The sequence below is a fragment of the Equus asinus genome, chromosome 21 (genome assembly GCF_041296235.1).
Source record: "Equus asinus isolate D_3611 breed Donkey chromosome 21, EquAss-T2T_v2, whole genome shotgun sequence".
NCBI lineage: Eukaryota > Metazoa > Chordata > Mammalia > Perissodactyla > Equidae > Equus > Equus asinus.
Window position 1 is genome coordinate 51,834,667 of NC_091810.1, and position 21,149 is coordinate 51,855,815.

At 43.9% G+C, this 21,149-nt stretch overlaps 1 protein-coding gene across 2 annotated transcripts; it reads right to left on the reverse strand.

The window, feature by feature from the left end:
- Positions 1-297: 297 nt before the first annotated feature.
- Positions 298-19,860, reverse strand: FAM240A (family with sequence similarity 240 member A). 2 transcript variants are annotated; one of them, XM_070493420.1, is made up of 3 exons: positions 19,784-19,860; positions 11,461-11,606; positions 298-2,951 (listed from the first exon to the last, which is right to left on the reverse strand). In XM_070493420.1, exons 2-3 carry the CDS (start codon positions 11,601-11,603, stop codon positions 2,861-2,863), a joined length of 234 nt encoding a protein of 77 aa, XP_070349521.1. In that variant the 5' UTR covers positions 11,604-11,606; positions 19,784-19,860; the 3' UTR covers positions 298-2,860. The 2 variants fall into 2 exon arrangements, with proteins under 2 accessions (XP_070349521.1, XP_014707974.1); XM_014852488.2 differs by lacking the exon at positions 19,784-19,860 and having other exon boundaries at positions 11,461-13,556.
- Positions 19,861-21,149: the final 1,289 nt, after the last annotated feature.

The following is a 21,149-nucleotide window of genomic DNA, read 5'->3' on the forward strand; positions in this document are numbered from 1 at the left end:
GCTTGTAATTGCTTGTTGGAACATTTTTGTAACTGCTTTAAAATTCTGGTTAGATAATTCCAAACATCTGTGTCATCTCAGTATTAGTGTCTGTTGATTATCCTTTCTCATTTGAGTTAAGATTTTCTTGGCTCTTGGTATGAGTAATTTTGGATTATATCCTGGACATTTTGAGTCCAAGATTATGAGGCTCTCCTTTTTACATATCTATTTTAATAGGCAGTCAATCTATTTATGTCCAGGAAGCATGTCCTGGCCCACTTTTGTGGGCTATGTTTTAAATGTCAATTACTTTTCAAAGCCTTTGACTGCTTTTGTGGTCTGCTGTTGCGTGCTACCCAGAGGCCAATTTGAAACCTGGGTAGTGTTCCACACCATAGTTCAGCTCTCAAACTGTTTGCTGTGTTGATCCTGGTCAGTTTCACAAATGGGATGTGCCCAGGGATGTGTCTAAGACTTGATACACAGATGTAAAGCATCCCTTTCTGCTATGGGCTGAGCTGTGTATCATCTCTCCCCCTTCTGCAAATTCGTACATTGAAGCCCTAACTCCCAATGTGACAGCATTTGGAGATGAGGACTTTGAGAGAAAATTAGGTTTAGATGAGGTCACGAGGGTGGGGCACTTGTGTTGGGACTAAGAGGACGCAGCAGAGAGCTTGCTCTCTCTCTGTCCCTTTCCTCTCCCCTGCCATATGAGGACACAGTGAGAAGGTGGACATTTGGAAGCCAAGAAAGCGCTCTTACCAGAAACTGACCAGGCTGGGACCTTGATCTTGGGCTTCCAGCTGCAGTACGGTGAGAAAATGGCACTTACCCTTCCCTCTCCCTTTCTTTCCCAGTCCTTGCTGCCAGGCACAGAGTCTTAGTGTGGCCTTCTCATTTCTCAGGAGGCGGCTGCAGAAGCTCCTGGCTGGTCTTCCCACCTTTCAGTGTGGAGTAACCTTTCACAACCATGGCCATTGTGGCATTTCCCTGGCTAACACCCTTCAGGGGCTTCCTGTGCTCTTGGGAAAAGCTCAAACTCTCAGCCAAAAAGGCCCTGTATGCTGATTCTTACAGATTCTTCCTACACTTTCTCCTCATTCCTATTCCTGCCTTATTGAATGTGTTCTCTCAAGAGCCCGGACCCATGAGCCCTGAATCTCAGCTTTACCTGGATCCTGCTTACTTGGGCTTAACTAGCCTGTTCTTAAGTAGCCCTCCCTAGGCCAGAATGGGTCCCCACATGGGGTGTACACCTTTGCCTGCTGTGGCTCCCAGTGCTAAAGTCCCTCACATTGAATTGCCTTGACTTTTCTGCCAACTTCCCTAGACTGTAGCCTCCAGAGCCAGTGCTTCTGGTCTTCTCTGCTGTATTCCAGTTGTCTAGCACAGAGCCTGGCATGTGGTGAACGAGTAAGTGAACAATGACTCTTCCCCTGCATTTTCTGCCTCCCTCTGCTGCATCCCAGCAGTAGGTTCCAGCTGATTCCAGCGGCAGTGTTTTACAGCTCATGATGATAGGCCTTTGCTTCTGAGAGCCTCTCCGCCTGTGAGCCCTATTTCTCTTCTCCCTCTATTTAATTCCTATTTTCCTCTTATACCTGACAAAAATTTCACTTTCATAAAAATGCTCTCGAACGAACCCAGCTGGAATTCATAGTTTATTAGCTGGATCGAATCCCAGATTGAATGAGACACCGTAGTGGGAGGGAGGGCTCTGAGCCCCATTTCCTGGATCATATGAGCATGGGACCTAGGAAAATGATCTCTCAACACTTCTTGCCTTTTGGTGCCTCTTATCACCCTGATGAAGGCTTCTGGGCTCAGGGATGTGGATGGGAGCACTTTATGGCACATCAGGGCATTTAGAAGACTGGAACACTACACTCACTACTGTCTGGAATTGCCCTTGCCTTGCTCTGTGTGTGTCCTGGTAACATTGCTCCTGTGTATGTAAGGCCTTGCAGGTGCTTCCTACAACCATCGGGTACTTTACAACATGCATCTCTCTGTTCCCTTGCCATGGTTGGCAAGTAGCAATTTGCACTTTTGGGAGCAGCAGTCCTATAAAGGGGAACTGAGAGATGGCTGGGGAGTGACAGTGACATTTCAAAGTCCAGAATCTATGTGGCAAACACTTTGTTCAGGTGGCCAGATATACTTTAGCTGAGCTGACAGAGAGATAACCAGTGAAAGCATGTAGAGATTTAAAGTAAAGCAATAAAATGAAGAGCATGCACACTAATAATGGCAAGACAACCAAGTTTTATTAAAATTATCCTGATCTTATTTAACGATTCTAGGTAAACATGTTTTCGAATAAGCCAATTGCATTCATTCGAAGAAAAAATGATATTAGATCAATTTATTTGCAAACCTTCTCTTAATAACTATTTACAACATTTTAATTTCTGCCGATAGGTGCATTTCTCTTTTCATCAAAAGAAAACAAGAGATAGGATTACATAAAACTATTTCCAAGGAGAAATGTGGGGAAAACTACTGTGCACTGTTTAAAGCATGACTGTGAAGATCATCTCCCCTAGTGTGCTTAGAATTCACAATATTTGGATTTCAAAATTAGAAGACAATTATATAGAAATAAAATATGCTGTGTGGAGCTTTGATATTAAATAACCTCAGCTTTAGGGATATCTGGGATAACATTCTGGCCCCCAGGCAGAGGACTGACTTGGCTAATTATTCCCATTTAGCCCTGGGAAAGGATTTACGGATAAATCCCCTCGCAGGTGGGGGAAACAGTGGCTTGAGGTCTGTTTGCTATAGCAAAGGGGCTCAGAGATTTGCATGAACTTCTCCTGGCAGAGTGATCTCAGTGCTGTGTATTCTCTTGTGTCAACGAAGCAAGAAGCTCTCAGCCAACATTGGCCCGCTTTTCAGTCTCATCTGGATTGTTCCGCAGTCTCAGCTTTGTTTCTAGTCTCTGCTTCCATTCTTCTCTGAGCCTGAAAATAGAAGCAAGACACACATAAACGGAGTACTCATCTCCATGTCTGTTGGTTCAGGGAAGCTTCTTTCCCTTTTTTTCTGAATGTGTGTGTGTGTGTGTGTGTTCAGGTTTTAAAAGATATGCACAGGACTTGCAAATTTAAATATATACATATTTTAACTCTCACTTCTGTTCAAAATATTCTAATCTTACTCCTCTGAACTTTCTTTTGAAAGTAAATTATCTTTAAAATACAGAAAAAAGGCCCTGGCAATGTAGAATTTTTTACCCAGCAAAGCTATCTTTCAAAAACAGAGGTGAAATAAAGATGTTTTCAGACATGAAAAAACTCAAAGAATTCATCACCAGCAGACTGTCACTAAATGATATGTTAAAAGAAGTGCTTCAAGCAGAAGGGAAATCAGACCATATGGAAATCTGGGGGTACACAACGGAATGAAGAACACCTGAAAAGGTAACCATGTGAGTACATATTAATAATTTTTTTCTTACTATTTACATCTCTTTAAAAGATGATCAACAGTTGAAAGCAAAAACTGATGTAATGTGGGGATTATAACGTATGTGGAAGTCAAATGATACTTTGTACAATAGCACAAGAGCCAGGAGGGGAGAAATGGGACTATACCTTGTAAGGGTCTCACACTCTACAGGAAATGGCATATCACTTGAAGGTGGACTGTGATAAGTTAGGGATGTAAATATAAATCCTAAGCAACCACTAAAATAACACAGAGAGGTATAGTTACAAAGCCAACAGAGGAGGTAAAATGGAATCATAACAAATATTTAATTAATCCAAAAGAAGGCAGAAAAGAAGGAATAAAGGACAGGTGAGAGAAATAGGAGACAAAAAGCAAGATGGAGGACTTAAACTCAGTTATACCAGTTAATGTTAATGACGTAAAAATCCAACTAAAATTCAAAAATTGTCAAATTGGATTAGAAAGCTATATCTAATATATGCTGCTTACAAGAAAATCACTTAAATATGAAGAAACAAATAGGTTAAAAGTAAAAGGATGGAAAAATATTCCATCTTAACCCCAATCAAAGAAAGCTGGAGTGATCTGAAACTAAAAAGAAAAATTTACAAAACCTTGACCAAGGAGATAAATAGACAGATAGAATCAGAAAATTGCAACTCTATACCAGAATAGGTTAGTAAACACTTAATTATAACATAAAAGATAAAGGGAAGAAAACCATGAAAAATAACTATAAACACTTCAACTTAGTTGCAAACTCACAACACAGAAAAGAACAATTTGTGACAACAATAACTTAGATGGGAAAGAGGAGAGGGATGGAACCTACTTCAGCTAATGGAGATAAGAGGCTCTCAGAAAATGGACTATCTCAGCTATGAGATCTTTTAAACAAACCTCGTGGTAACCATTGAACAAAAAATCAGAGCATAGCTGCAAATCATAAACAAAGAGAAAACCATGATGGAAAATCACCAAACTGAAATGCAGTCAGAAATACAAGGGAAAGGAAACAATGGAAATATAGAACAACCAGAAAACAAGAGATAAAATGGCACTATTAAGCCCTTGTATATAAATAATCACTCTAAATGTAAATGGATTGAATTCTCCAATCAAAAGACACAGAGTGACTGGATGGATTAAAAAACAAGACCCAGGGGCTGGCCCCGTGGCTGAGTGGTTAAGTTCGCGTGCTCTGCTGCAGGCAGCCCAGTGTTTCGTTGGTTCGAATCCTGGGCATGGACATGGCACTGCTCTTCAAACCATGCTGAGGCAGCGTCCCACATGCCACAACTAGAAGGACCCACAATGAAGAATATACAACTATGTACTGGGGGGCTTTGGGGAGAAAAAGGAAAAAAATAAAATCTTTAAAAAAAAAACAAAAACACCAAGACCCAACAATACGCTGCCTCCAGGAAATACATCTCAGCTCTAAAGATAAACACAGGCTCAGTGTGAAGAGAAGGAAGACAATACTCCAAGCAAATGGCAAGCAAAAGAAAGCAAATGTTGCCATACTTATATAAGACAAAGCAGATTTCAAGATAAAAGAGACAGAAGCTGGCCCAGTGGCGCAATGGTTAAGTTCACATGTTCCGCTTTGGCAGCCTGGGGTTTGCTGGTTTGGTTCCCAGGTGTGGACATGGCACCACTTGGCATGCCATGCTGTGGTAGGCATCCCACATATAAAGTAGAGGAAGATGGGCATGGATGTTAGCTCAGGGCCAGTCTTCCTCAGCAAAAAGAGGAGGATTGGCAGTAATTAGCTCAGGGCTAATCTTCCTAAAAAAAAAAAAAGATAAAAAAGACAATGAGAGACAAAGAGGGGCAGTATATAATGATAAAAGGGACATTCCACCAAGAGGACAAAACATTTATGAATATATATGCACCTAACACAGGAGCACTAAAGTATATAAAGCCACTATTAACAGGCCTAGAGGGAGAAAGTAATAGCAACACAATAATAATAGGGGACCTCAACACCCCACTTACATCAATGGATAGATCATTCAGAGAGAAAGTCAACAAGGAAACAGTGGCCTTATATGAAATACTAGACCAGATGGACTTACTAGATACATACAGAACATTCCATCCAAAAATAGTAGAATACACATTCTTCTCAAGTGCACATGGAACATTCTCAAAAATAGATCATGTTTTGGGAAACAAAGCAAACTGAATAAATTTAAGAAGATTGAAATCATATCAAGTGTCTTTTCTAACCACAAGGCTGTGAAACTAGAAACCAATTACAAGAAAAAGTCTGGGAAAGTCACAAATATGTGGAGACTAAACAGCATACTACTGAACAACCACTGGATCAATGAAGAAATCAAAGGAGAAATCAAAAAATCCTGGAGACAAATGAAAATGAAAACACCAACTCTTATGGGATGCAGCAAAAGCAGTGCTAAGAGGGAAATTTATAGCAATACAGGCCTACCTCAACAAAGAAGAAAAATCTCAAATAAGTAATCTTAAACTACACCTAACAGAATTAGAAAAAGAAGAACAAACAAAGCCCAAAGACAGAAGAAAGAGAGAAATAATAATAGCTAGAGCAGAAATAAATAAAAGAGAGACTAAAAAAAAATAGAAAGGATCAATGAAGCTAAGAGGTGGTTCTTTGAGAAGATAAACAAAATTGACAAACCCTTAGCCAGACTCACTGAGAAAAAAAGAGAGAAACCTCGAACAAATAAAATTAGAAATGAAAGAGGAGAAATTACAATGGATACCACAGAAATACAAAGGATTATAAAAGAATACTAAGAAAAACTATATGCCAACAAATTGGACAGCCTAGAAGAAATGGATAAATTCTTAGACTCATACAACCTCCCAAACTGAATCAAGAAGAAATAGAGAATCTGAATAGACCAATAACAAGTAAAGAGATTGAAACAGTAATCAAAAACCTCCCAAAAAACAAAATCCAGGACCAGATGGCTTCTGTGGAGAATTCTACCAAACATTCAAAGAAGATTTAATACCTATCCTTCTCAAACTATTCCAAAAAATTGAAGAAGACAGAACACTTCCTAACTCATTCTATGAGGCCAACATCACCCTGATTCCTAAGCCAGACAAGGACAACACAAAGAAGGAAAGTTACAGGCCAATATCACTGATGAACATAGATGCAAAAATCCTCAACAAAATATTGGCAAATCCAATACAGCAATACATTAAAAGGATCATACACCATGATCAACTGGGATTTATACCAGGGACACAGGCATGATCCAACATCCACAAATCAATCAATGTGATACACTACATTAACAAAATGAGGAATAAAATCACATGATCATCTCAACAGATGCAGAGAAAGCATTTGACAAAATCCAGCATCTATTTATGATAAAAACTTCCAAAAAAATGGGTACAGAAGGAAAATATCTCAAGATAATAAAGGTCATATATGACAAACCCAAAACCTACATCATACTTAACGGTAAAAAACTGAAAACCATCCCTCTGAGAACAGAAACAAGACAAGGGTGGCCACTCTCACCACTCCTATTCAACACAGTACTAGAGGTTTTGGCCAGAGTAATTAGTCAAGAAAAAGAAATAAAAGGAATACAAATTGGAATAAAAGAAATAGAATAATAGAAAGAAAGAAAGAGAGAGAGAGAATCCAAATCCTTGCTGTTTGCAGATGATATGATTTTATACATAGAAAACCCTGAAGAATCCACCAGAAAGCTATTAGAAATAATCAGCAACTACAACAAAGTTGCAGGGTACAAAATCAACTTACAAAATTCAGTTGCATTTCTACACTGTAATGAACTAGCAGAAATAAAAGTCAAGAATACAATCTCATTTATAATCACAACAAAAAGAATAAAATATCTAGGAGTAAATTTAACCAAGGAGGTGAAAGACCTCTACAATGAAAACCGTAATACATTATTGAAAAGAAATAGAAGAAGACATAAAGAAATGGAAACATATTCCACACTCATGGATCGGAAGAATAAACATAGTTAAAATGTCCATACTTCCTAAAGCAATCAACAGATTCAATGCAATCCCAGTCAGAATCCCAATGACATTCTTCACGGAAATAGAACAAAGAGTTCTAAAATTTATATGGAACAACAAAAGAGCCTGATAGCCAAAACAATCTCGAGAAAAAAGAACAAAACTAGAGGCATCACAATCCCTGACTTCAAAATATACCACACAAAGCTACAGTAATCAAAACAGCATGGTACTGGCCCAAAAACAGACACACAGAGCAATGGAACAGAATTGAGAGTCCAGAAATAAAACACACGTCTACGGACAGCTAATCTTTGACAAAGGAACCAAGAACATACAATGGAGAAAGGAAAGTCTCTTCAATAATTGATGTTGAGAAAACTGGACAGCCACATGCAGAACAATGAAAGTAGATCGTTATCTTACATCACACACAAAAATTATCTCAAAATGGATTAAAGACTTGAATGTAAGACCTGAAACCATAAAACTCCTAGAAGAAAATATAGGCAGGACACTCTTTGACATCAGTCTTAGCAGCATCTTTTTGAACACCATGTCTACTCAGGCAAGGGAAACAAAAGAAAAAATAAATGGAACTAAAAAAAGCTTCTGCACCGCAAAGGGAACCATGAACAAAACGAAAAGACAACCCACCAACTGAAAGAAAATATTTGTAAGTCATATATCTGGCAAGAGGTTAATTTCCAAAATATATAAAGAACTCATACAGCTCAACACAAAAAGACAAACAACCCCATCAAAAAACAAGCAGAGGTCGGCCCAGTGGTGCAGCGGTTAGGTTTGCACATTCCACTTTGGCGGCCTGGGGTTCGCCAGTTTGGATCCCGGGTGCAGACATGGCATCGCTTGGCAAGCCATGCTGTGGTAGTCATCCCACATATAAAGTAGACGAAGATGGGCACGGATTAGCTCAGGGCCAGTCTTCCTCAGCAAAAAGAAGAGGATTGGCAGCAGATGTTAGCTCAGAGCTAATCTTCCTCAAAAAAAAAAAGAAAAAAGAAAAACAGGCGGAGGATATGAACAGACATTTTTGCAAAGAAAATATACAGATGGCCAACAGGAACATGAAAAGATGTTCAAGATCACTAATTATTAGGGAAATGCAAACCAGAACTACAGTGAGATATTACCTTATACCTGGTAGAATGGCTATAATTAACAAGATAAAAAATAACAAATGTTGGAGAGGATGTGGAGAAAAGGGAACCCTCATACACTGCTAGTGGAATGCAAACTGGTACTGCCTCTATGGAAGACAGTACGGAGATTTCTCAAAAAATTAAATATAGAAATACCATATGACCCGGCCATCCCACTACTGGGTATTTATCCAAAGAAATTGAAATCAACAATTCAAAGAGACTTATGCACCCCTATGTTTACTGCAGCATTATTCACAACAGCCAAGAAGTGGAAGCAACCCAAGTACCCATCAACTGATGACTGGATAAAGAAGATGTAGTATGTATACACAATGGAATACTACTCAGCCATAAAAAAGGCAAAATTATCCCACATGCAATGACATGGATGGAACTGAAGGGTATTATGTTAAGTGAAATAAGCCAGACAGAAAAGGGCAAACCGTATAATTTCACTCATATGTGGAAGATAAACAAGCACATGGATAAACAGACTAGTGGTTACCAGAGGGGAAGGGGTTTGGGGGGGTGGGCAAAAGAGGTAAAGGGGCACGGATGTATGGTGACAGATGAAAACTAGACTACTGGTGGTGAGCATGATGCAGTCCATACAGAAGATGATACGTAATAACGTACACCTGAAATTACACAATGTTATAAACCATTATGACCTCTATACAGTAAAAAAATAAATTAAAAAGAAAGCTGGAGCGGTTATATTGATATCAGACAAAGTAGATTTCATAGCAGAGAATATTATCCAAGAGAAAGATGTCATTTTACAATAAAGGGGTCAATTCATCAAGAGGATATAACAATTCTAAACATTCATGTAATAACAGAGCTTCAAAATACATGAACAAAATGTGATAGAACTGTCAGAAGAAATCGACAAATCCGCAATTATGGCTGAAGATTTCAATTCCCATATTTCAGCCATCAATAAAACAAATAGACAAGCGATCAGTAAGGACACAGAACACTTGAACAACACTATCAACCAAGTGCTCCCCACTAGTAAAAGGCAGTAACCCCTCAGCATCCCTCTTACTTCTCTTAGTGTCTCTTTCTCTGTGATAAAAATAACAAGGAGGAATCTGAGGCACACAGAGATTTGCTAACTCATCCAGAGACCCAAAGGCCAGGGCTCTTCCTTTGGCATCTTGCTGCTGCTAGATTTGATGGGTCCTGGATTGGTGGGAGTGCGGAGGAGGGAGGGGAACTGACATCCCTGAGCCCTGAGCTCGGCCACGCACCACGCTGGGTGCTTTAGGCACATTTTCTTATTCAAGCCGCAGAACAACCTAATGAGCTGGGACTCTGCCTTTTTTAGTGAATGGACAAGACGGAGTAGTGGTCAAGAGCAGAGGCTCTCTGGAGCTGGCTCTCTGGTTCAAAGTGGAAGAGAGGAGGGAAGGATAAATAATAAGTGAAAGTCTTGCCACCCCGCCACCCAGAGAGCTCATTTCCTGCAGTCTTCTGTTGTATCGACGGACATATATTTGAACTCTTTTACAAACTGTGCAGTTTGCTCCAGGGCCTACTTTGCTCACCCCTTGGCTTGCACCTCACTTCCAGGCTTTGGTTTCTGCATCTTCCTCAGGCCAGTTTCACTCCACCTGGGGCCTTCTGTGTGCTCCCTGGGGGGACACGCGCACGGCACAGAACTCACTGTGGCCTCTGGTGTACAGCGTGCTGAGTGGCCTGGCTGGGGGGTAGGAGGATGGCAGGGACTGCAGAAAGGACTGAACACCCAACTCAGCTACTCTGAGAATCCCCAGACGAGAGGCCCTAACACGACGCTTCAGCAGGTAGGACGGCCTGCTTTTTCTTGCCTGTGACCAGGAACGGGGCTGAGCAGGTCTCTAAATGTGGAGGAGGCTGGGCTCCCGTCTAGGGCTAGGAGGGGGCTTGGAAGGCAACAATGAGTTTAACTCATGTGAATTAATGCATGTTCTCAGACAGAATGGAATCATGAGCCCTGCTGTCCAGCCAGCACACACCTGCCCCACCACCTGCCAGCCATGCACAAGCTGTGGCCTCAGTGAATGGGCACCGGCTGAGCTGTTCCAGGAGTGCACAGAGAACCCAGAGGGGCCTGTCCCTCACTGTGGCCTGTGAGTGGCTCCCTCCAGCAATGGAGAGGCAGTGAGTGTGTGTGTGTGTGTGTGTGTATGTGTGTGGTGAGCTGCCAGTTTCTACTATGACTGTGACCCTGGTCTCTCCACCGGGTGGACTCACTTCGTGACAACAGGGATGCACACCAGAGGGCTGAGGGCCCATCAGCCCTCCTTCCCGAACACACAGGGCATCTCATGTCTTTACCCAAACGAGTGCTGAGAATTGATCACTGTCTCCTTTGCTTGATTGCTTTTCACGGACAGCTCTGCTGACCCGCCGCCCAAGTTTAGTGTAACCCTCACGTGCTAGACATGGTGACAGAAAGGAGAGATTTTTCTGTTTATAAAGATAAGAATTATAGTGTACATTTGTTAACTTGGCTTTTTTAAATTACTGCTCATAACTATAGATGGCGGCAGGACTGCATGGAAAAATTAAGATAATTACATATTCTAACATGCCATCTGGCATTCTTCTGGGGAAATCAATTTTGCTTTGAAAAAAATAGACAAAGAAGGGTGAGAATGATGTGTCAAGGTAGGTTCTTGATCGTAACGCATGGATCGCCCTGGCGGATGTTGACAGCAGGGGAGGCTGTGTGGGGACGGAGGGTCTATGGGACTCCCTACTTTCTGCTCAGTTTTACCAGGAACCTAAAACTGCTCTAGAAAATAGTCTACTTTTAAAAAGTAGTTAATAAAAAATACACAAAGAAGCCACCTACTTTCTCAGGGCGCTTCTTCCCAGGCGGTGTTCCTCCGACTCTCGATAGTAAGTCTGTTTGCCAATCTCCCTTTCCCAGAAGCGTTTGAGCTCGTGACAGGTGTTCCGGCAGAAGACCTCCCGGCGGGCGTACTGATTGTTCATCCCCTGAAAAGGAAAACGTCAGCCGAAGCCCGCACAGCACGCTCCCTCGGACTCCGGAGGGTGCAGACTGTTTGAACCAGACTCTGCCACTGACCTGAGGGAGACCCTGACGGGCCACGGAACCTCACTGAGGCGGGGACAACATCACCTCACGCTTGTTGGGATGCAGTGATGGGACTGCAGAAGCTCCCCTGGGAGTGTGGCACATCACAGGCACCTGGCAAACACCTCTGGCCCTCCTTCCCCCTCCCAGAAGAACGCCTTCTCCAGTTTTACCAGGAAGTAGAGTGTGCAGGCATTTTATGCCATCAGTCCATTCAATGGTCACGACATCCCCTTGAGTGGGCATTGCCTTCCTCATTTTGTAGGTGAGACATTTGAAGGGTTACAGAACTTGCCTGTGGTCCCACGACTGGCTGGAAGAAGGCAGCTGCAGACTTCTGAATGTTTTCAAGCCCTTTATTAAAGGAGTTTGTCACCGAAAGTGGTCCTAGTGTGTGACACACCCAGAGCAAGCAGCTTTGAGGTGCATGCGTGCATGTGTGCACGCATACTTGTGTGTGGAATTATACACGTCAGACACTCGAGAATGCTCACTTTTTTAAATGAAGAAACTCTGCCCGACTCCCAGACCTCAGTGGGTCCAGCAGACAAGTCAAAAGCAGGGACTGGAGGATGAGAGGGGGTGCAGGGAAAGGAGTTAGCAGGCTATTGGAACTGCTCAGGGAGAAGCTGTGATGGGGGTGGTAGAGGCCGGGATCATGAAAAGTGGACGGATTCACACGGTCCTCTGGGGGCGGTCAACTCCCGGTGGTCAATGAGGGTGAGGAGGTGTCAGTGGAGACTCCAGCGGCTGTGCCTGACCAAAGATGGGAGACACCAGAGAGGACGGCCCGTGGGGAGCTGCCTTAGCAGTGCTGGACAGAGTGGAGCTGCCCGACGCTAACAGCCAAGGGGGCAATCCTGGAGGGCATCTGGACACGTGGGTCCAGAATCCAGCATGAAGGTCTGGATCACAGCTCTCAGAGGGATTGACCCGGGTGGTGGGGTGGGGGCAGGAGAGAGGGGTTTGAAGGTAGATGTTCACTCCAGCTGTGTTTGTCCATTAACCTGATGTACCTTCTGCTTGTCATTAAATTCTCCAGGCCTCAGTTTCCTTAAATTTTCTCGGAAGATTAAATTTGATCATGAATGTGAAAGTGCTTTGCAGTTTATAAAGTTCTGAATAAATATGACGTTGTAGTTCTTAAACCTCAAATTACACAGGGCATAATACTATAATTGACAAGAAGTAGTCATAACAGCCTCCCCAGCCTTCTTTCTCTCGAGATGAAATAATTGCACTTCTCTTTCTTTCTGGGTCAGTGGCTGTTCACCTTGGCTGCTCGCTGGAATCGCCTGGGGAGCTTTACACTCAGCTGATGCCAGGGCTCCATCCCAGGGAGTCTGATTTCATCAGCCTGGGGCGTGGCCTGGGCATCAGGACTTTTTAAAGCCCCCCTAGGATTCGAATGTGCAGCAAGGCACACAGCCTTTGATCCTGTCCTCTCGTGGTAGGGTCACGTCTGTGTCCAGAGCAGGCCCCTGGGAGGCTGAGGTGATGCGGGGGGCATAGGCGTGTCACAGTCATAGTCGTCTTGGAGAGCAGGTACTATTTTCCCATTTTGCAGGTAATAAAGTGGAGGTTCAGCAGTAGCAATTTGGCTTTATCAAGGTCACACAGTGTAAGCAGAGATCTGACTGACTTTGCAGTCAGCCCCTCACCCCGGAGCAGAGTTCTTTGGAAAATGGAGACTATCCTATGTTTTATTTAAAGATCTTAAAGCGTCTAGGGGCGCTCAATAAATATTTGTTGAACTGAATAAACGCACTCCCCCTCCCTCACCACCAGCTTATCTTTATCCCAAAGAGCTGGCCTGCAAGTGGCCAGCAGTGCTTTGGTGTTGCTTCGGGCATTGAGGGGAGGTCTGTAGGGACAGTGTGAGGGGCACCCTCCAGTCATCTTGCCTGCCTACTGGCCTTAGTGGACCTGGCAGGCACGCCTCACGGCAGAACATGCTCCTCAGGGCGGGCAAAGGGAAGAACACCCATTTGCACGGTTATTTACTGGAGAGCATTAACACAAAATCATCCTGGTCCTGACCATTGCAAGTTCACATGATGTGTCTGGCACTCAGGGGAGAGACAGTTTGGAGAAGGAAATGCTCATTAGATTTTTTTTTCCCGCAAAAATTAAAGGGTTTCTTTTTACTCTGAAGCATTTAGCTTATTTAAGAAAATACAAGTCTGAGCCTGAACATGGACTGTGCACGCTGTCGGGCACTTGACAACTGCTCGTCTGGATGCGCTGCGTGTGTCTGGGTCTGAGGGATGCCAAGGCTGGGGAGTTAGGAACCAGGTTCAGAGAACAGCTGAAAACAAGGGAGGCCTCCCGACAAGCAGACAATCACATCAGGGTGGGCCCAGAAGAATGCAGGCAGCAAGCTGTGGAAACCACTCGTGCTACATCTGCTGCAGTCTTCTTCTGGGCTGAGCTTCTGGGGCTCCAGGCCAGAGGAGTCGCTGAGAACAGGAGCAGTTTAGGCAGAATCACGGACCCAGCCCCCCTGGGCCAGGTGAACATCACAGGGGAGTGAAGCAGCTGTGTCCGGCAGGGAGCCAAGGGACGTGGACACCACAGAGTCCATTCACGTCCCACCCATGAGCATCAAAACACTTTTTCTTTACTCCACTGGACACAGGAGAGAGGCGTTTGGGCCAAATTCGGCCTGTGGACCATCAGTTTGCAGCTGTGAATTTAATGCACCTCATGTCTCTCTTAAGGATGTATTCCCACCCCTGTGCCCTGCTCTGGCCTCCCAGACCCTCTGGAAATGCCCCCTCTGCTTCCCAGCCCTCCTCAGGGTGCTGCACTCTTCAGCTCTCTCCTTGTCTTCTTTTTCTACGGAAAAAGGGGGCCTCTCGGAGCCTCTCCCTTCCCCAAGCCGTACCCTGTGCCTAGGCTGCAAAACGCTCGCTGCCTTGGTTTGTTGCTATTCCTGTCATCCTGGCAGCTCCTGGAATCAGAAATTCATGAAATCTCACCTCGCCTGCAGCAGATGCCCAGATGCACCTACCCTGCGTGCCTAACACAGGCTGCTGCCTGCTCACTCCCAGGACCCAGATTCACATAGCAACAAGCAGGAGGGCGAGAGAGCCGGGGAGGAACACCCCACAGGGCAGCGTGTGCCCGTCATCCGCTCGGAGCTTTGGGACTTTATGTGTTCCGTACCTCGGTTTTGCCATCTGTGAAATGGGATTGTTATGAAGATTAAATCAGATCATGTTTATGAAAATGCCTAACATAAATGTGTATTCAGCATCGTCCTGTGTGCCCGACTCTGACGAGCTTGGTCCTGCCCCTCTGATTTTCTCACTGTGGTCTGGTGTAGGGACACCACTAGCCAAAGCTAACAGAATGTAGTTGACAACCTAAATAAAGTGTCAGTTTTCCTTATTTGTACATACTATTGAATGTTTGCCTCCTTGAGTATGTGGCTGAGATTCATTTAGCTTTGTCCCTGGTCTGCTGGGCACCATTTCGGAAGGCTTAGACGACAGGGCAGAAGTCTGTTCTTAGGTCCGGCGTCGTCGCATATGAGATCACGCCCAGAGAAGCGTGTGGTCAGAGCTTCTGACTGATGTCATCCTTACGTCATTTTGCCTCTGATCCATCAGAGATGAGCCTCCCCACGCCCATGCACTGGGAGGTGTCCCACAGTGTGAGAAGAAGCTGCGTGTTTCCCCAGGAACAGCAGAGCTCCCACTAGAGGGAAGTTTCGCCTCCGTCTCCATCGTGTAGTTTTACAACCTAACCAGCTGTTTTGCTGGAAAATGCTGGTGAAACAATGGTGAAAACAAGCAGGATCTTCTCTAAGAAAAAATGCATTTTGCTTTTAGACAGGCTACCTTCTCTTCTTAACCTGTTTCCGTTGTTCCTCTTTATGAACAGAACTGTAGAGATACAATAATGTATCCTCAAGGAAATAACATTAGTGACAACTTTAGAAATATTCTTTTAGGAAAATGCAGAAATAAAGCAAGAAAGAGGGAATTAAAGATGTCTGATGCCCCATCCCCCCTCACCCCCAAGGGCTGGAGAAGTCAGGTGACTTCAGGTGTAACAGGAAGTGAGCTGGACACACATTTGCCACAGGCACCAGCACTTCCTGTGACAGGAGCTGGGATGGAGGGGCACAAGGAGAGTCCCCTGACCTGGTCTGAGGGGTTCAGGGTGCTTCCTAGGGGAAGGGACATGCAGAATGAGTGGGTAGGAGCACCCAGGTACGGGAAGCGGGTTATGCAGAGACCTGCAATGACAGCCCTGCCGAAGCAGAGCAACAGAAGCAGTGGGGGTGGCCTGGGATCGGGATGGGGGACTTGAGGGTTACAGAAATGTTCTGTATCTTGTTTCTCATGATGGTTACCCAGCTGTATGCAATTGCCAAAACTTATCAAACTGTACACTTAAAACAAGTGAATTTTATTACACATGAGTTATGGCTTAATAAAAGTAGAGGAAAATGTCTTCTGTCTTTGGACTAGAGATCCATCTGAGTTCCCTGGCTCTGACCTACTGGGGCACCCTGTCAGCCTCTCAGGGTCCCGCTCTCTCTTAGGGTTTAGCTCCTTCCTTCCCGGGGTACGTGGGTTTCAGTGAGCATTTGTGCTTCAGTTTCCTGGCTTTTAAAACCAGGAAATGAGGACAACTGCTCTCCTTGCAGAAATGTGACGAGGAAAATATCAATAGCTGGACAGCCCTTTGGAAACACAGGGGACTGTCCTGATAAATAAATGGCTCTGTTCCTCTGCATCTCCCCAGCCAAGAATACCATCCACCAGATTGCATTTCTGTCTAGAGAATTCATACTACTGCTTCCCGTCAATCACCACCAACTTGCAGAAGCCATAACTTCAATGACAATTATGAACTTTCCGTCACAAAATGAAATAGTGCTTAAAGAGAACGACAGCAGGGAACACCTTCACACCAATTCAGTTAAACAAAATGTATTGCACTTTCCTCATCTGTGAGGCGTCTCTGTTGCACAAGGGGCCGGCTAATGCTCAGGAAGCCAACTACACAAAGGCACATTTGTCCCTTGTGAGCCCTGATGCTGTGCCAGCCATTTAATGTCCCAAGTCTCAGGTTACTCAGAATATTAAACCCAAATTGAAGAATGCGAGAGGTTTTTTTAAAAAAGGATTTTGGCTTATACTGACTATTCTAGACTCTTGGCTAGAGTGGCTCATTATATACCAGCTGACCACGCACACCACCGACACGCTTCCTGCATATCCAACACCTCAGAGGAGCAAGTATTCTGTGATTATTTTTGACAACATTTCAAAAGGCTTCATAGAGACCACAGCCTGAAATAGAACAGAGGGGTCCCAGCTCCAGACAAAATGGAGGACGTGCATCCCACTCTGACTCTCCCAGGAACGCAGCTGCAGAGCCCAGACAGCCCGCACAGGGCAGCTGTTTGTGAACTTGGGAAAGTAAACAGTGGCAGGTGGATTGGAGAAGGCCAGAATTCCAATCGCCGCTGAATGGTGGGAAGCGTTCCTCTTTTACCCTGGTATCCCCAGCGTACACTCAAGGCAACCCGAATCCCAGAAGTGGGATCGTGCACAGAGAGGGCTCCAAGAAGACCTCTGGTTCTACGGAGAAAGGAGACTCCTAAGGCTCAGACAGAGAGGGAAATCACTTGTTTTCCTTTATTCTCTGGGGTCTCCAGGAAACACCAAGGTGAGGGAGGCTTGGCAGCAGCAATGGAAGGGCCCAGCAACAGGGCCTGCAGAGACACAAAACCCTGGGGGCGGCACACTTGCTCAGATAGGAGGAGCCGTGATCCTGTCAGGTGGAGCAGGGCCTCGCTCCTTTTTCTCTCTCAGTCCTCTGGGCACTTGACCCCAGATGTGAGTGCAGCCAGCAGAAGGACATGGCAGAACAGGTAACTAAAGCCGTGGGTTTCTGGCCAAAGGTCTGAAGAAGGGGAGCCCAGGGAATTGGAAACTACCAGGGATACCACGGAGGTGGGCGGACCCCTGGAAAGAGACTCCTTAAAAATTGTTTGTAAGTGCCTAGGCCGGCTGCCAGGCTGCACATGCCTGGATCTGATCCCCAACAGCGGAACTAGTAGAGAGGGAAAAATCATCACAGATATAGAAAAACTGAACATCACCGTCAGCCAACTAGATCTAAGTGTAATTTATAGATCTCTCCACCCAAGGAGGGCAGAATACAGATTCTTTTCAAGTGCACATAAAACTAACGACAAAAAAATTCCCAGAGCTAACAAATGAGTTTAGAAAGGATGCAGGATATGAGATCAATACACAAAAATTAATATACGCTAGCAATGAACAATTGGAAACTGAAATTAAAAATACGATATCATTTACAGTAACTCCCCAAAATGAAATACTTAGGTATAAATCTAACAAAATGGGTGCGAAATATGTTTGCTAAAAACTCCAAAATGCTGATGAATGAAATAAAAGAAAACTTCAATAAATGGAGAGCCATATCATGTCAATAATGGACTGGAAGGCTTCACATCGCAGAGAGAGCAGTTCTCCCAAAGCGAATCCATAGATTTATCACAATTCTATAAAAATCCAAGCTGGATTTTTTACAGATAAAAACAAGCTGATTCTAAAACTTATATGGAAAGGCTAAAGGACTAGAGCAAGTTAAACTTTTGAAAATGAATAAAGTTGAAGGAATCACACCCCCTCATTTTAAGACTTACTATAAAGCTGTGATAATGAAGATGTGCGGTGTTGGCACCGGGAGAGACCCAGCAAAGACGTGTCCACCAAATGGTGTTGTAACAACAGGATGGCAATATGCCAAAAAAAAAAGAACCTCGACCTAAACCCCACATTTTACATAAAAATTAACTCCAAATGGATCATAGATCTAATATAAAATGCAAAACTGTAAAAATTTTAGGAGAAATTTTTTGTGGCTTGAGGTTAGGCAAAGAGTTCTTAGCTATGACACCAAAAGCACAATTCATAAAAGAAAAAATTAATAATTTGGGCTTCATCAAAATTAAAAAGTTTTACTCTGCAAAAGACAAGGAAATGAAAGACAAGATATATACTGAGAAAAAAAATTGCAAATCACATATATGATAGAGGATTTATGTCCAGAATGGATAACTCTCAAAACTTAACAGTGTGAAAACAACCCAATTAAAAGAGGAGCAAAGTACTTTGACATTTAACAGACACTTCACCAAAGAGGATACACAGATATCAAATAAGCACATTAAAGGATGTTGAATATCATCAGCCACTAGGGAAATACAAATTAAAACCGTGTAGGAATACCACGACACTCTTATAAGAATGGCCAAAATAAAAAATATGGGCAATATCGAGTGCTAGAGAGGACAAGTGTGGAGCAATTGGAACTCTCATACACTGCTCCTAGGTATGCAAAATAGTACAGGTATTATTGCAGAAAGCAGTTTAGCAGTTTCTTATAAACATATACCCACCGTGTGACCCAGGAGCCCGCTCCTAGGTATTTAGCCTGGAGAAATGGAAACGTGCTCCAGGAACAGCCTGTACATCTGTACAAAGTTCTATTTGTAATTGCCAAAAAGTGGAAACAACATAATAGTCCTTCAACGAGTGAATGAATAAAACACTGTCGAACATCCATACAATGGAATACTGTGCAGCAATGAAAAGGAAGAAACTATTGATACATCCAATAACTTGGATGAATCTCAAAGGCATCATGCTGAGTGGAAGAAGCCAATCTCATTAGACTATATAGTCTCTATGATTCCATTTACATGACATTCTTGAAAAGACAAAACTATAATAATTGCCTGGGGTTAGAGGTAGGGGGACAGTGTAACCACAAAGGCATAGCACAAGGGGATTTTGGGGCGGTGGAATTCTTCTGTGGCCTGATTGTGATAGCGGTTACATGCTGTAAAATCTCCATTAGGATTTCTAAGTCATTCCCAAGCAGATGCAAGGAGGGGGTTCAGAGGGGAAGGTGAATCGCGGTGACAGAAAAAGACAGTTTTATAAGGAATACATCCACTTCACTTCCGCCAAGAAGTGCAAGATGAACTTCCATCACAAGCACACTCAAGTTCAACATGCTTTACCTTTGAGATGAATCTGCTGCTGTCTTGATACGGTGTCAAGGAGGGCGAGATTGCAGCTCTGGGGGCTTACAAAGGCCAGAGCCTGGTCCTGAAACCTCAGGGTCTCAACCCTTTATATGGGGAGTGGAGGAGTTACAGAAATGCCTCAGCCTTTCAAGGTTACATGCACCAAATTAGTAGCAGAATCACAGAGATCTCATTCCAAGGACATGGTGGCCTCCTTCCCGGTGAAAAATAGTCCCCATCCCCTGCTCCCCCTGCCCACCCCGGGAGGGGCGAGCTTCTGCTCTGGCAGGCCCTGCAGGGACCATGACTTGGCTGGAACCAGAGTTATTGTTTAGAAGATGCTCTGGATGGTCCATGAGCACGAATCTGCTGTGTATCAAGCAAAGCAGCCCTCCACCCGTCAGGGGGCAAGAGAGCCTGGGATGGCATGGCAAGTCACACTTCGGGGTCACTTTACAGGATGACTTAGAGAGGCTTGTTGCCCTTTGGAGTCGCTAATCCATGCCTGGAGCTTGGCGATGACATTTCACAGTCTGCTTAGTTCGCTCCTCTTGTGGGAGCAGGAGCTGGCTACCAGTGACAGTTGGCTAGTAAAAAGCTTCAAAAGAGAAGGGGTCTCAGGTGAGAGTGGCCTTCAAGCCATTTCAAGGAGATGTTGTGTTCCTGGATTAAACATCTGGAAGGGTCCCTCTTCTGAAGACAGTCAGGTTGTCCTCAAACTCAGCTAGGCCATCAATAAGCACGCTTACGACTTAGCAATGTCGCTCAGACCTCTACTGCAAAAGCCTAGGGTGGTGAGGCAAGGTGGAATAGCTGATGTCGAATCCATGCAGGTATTTTAATGAGCCTTTTTCTTGCAAATGTGAATGCCTAATGGAGCCGTGGAACCAGCTCACGCAGTTGAGGTTTTCTCATAGTGGAGAAGCGGGATAGGTTTGGAAGCCAGTCCTCAAAGCCCCACCTATTGAAAATGATACCGGCGCAACCCTGATATCGCTGAAGTGTATTTAAAGGTAAAAATACCCATTTTGCTTTCAGTGTTTTTCTGCTGCTAAGTGTTATGCAAGCAGAGAGGATAGGATAGAAACGGTAGGAAGATATTTCTACTGCAAGTTTTTAAATACGTTTTCCCTCTATAAAAAAATCCACAGTGGAGCTGAATATTTAATAGGTGAAAGATTATCGTGAAGGATTTTTTCTTTTTTTTTTTTTGCACTGGCATGCTAAATGCTGGGAAAGCCTTTTTGGTTACAGGAGATTCCTCAATCTTTATTGAAGCCATTAGCAAGGCCTTTAAGAAAAAACTTATCAAATTAAGCTTCTTAAGTATTTGCTGCCGTGGGCTCACAAATGATCTGAA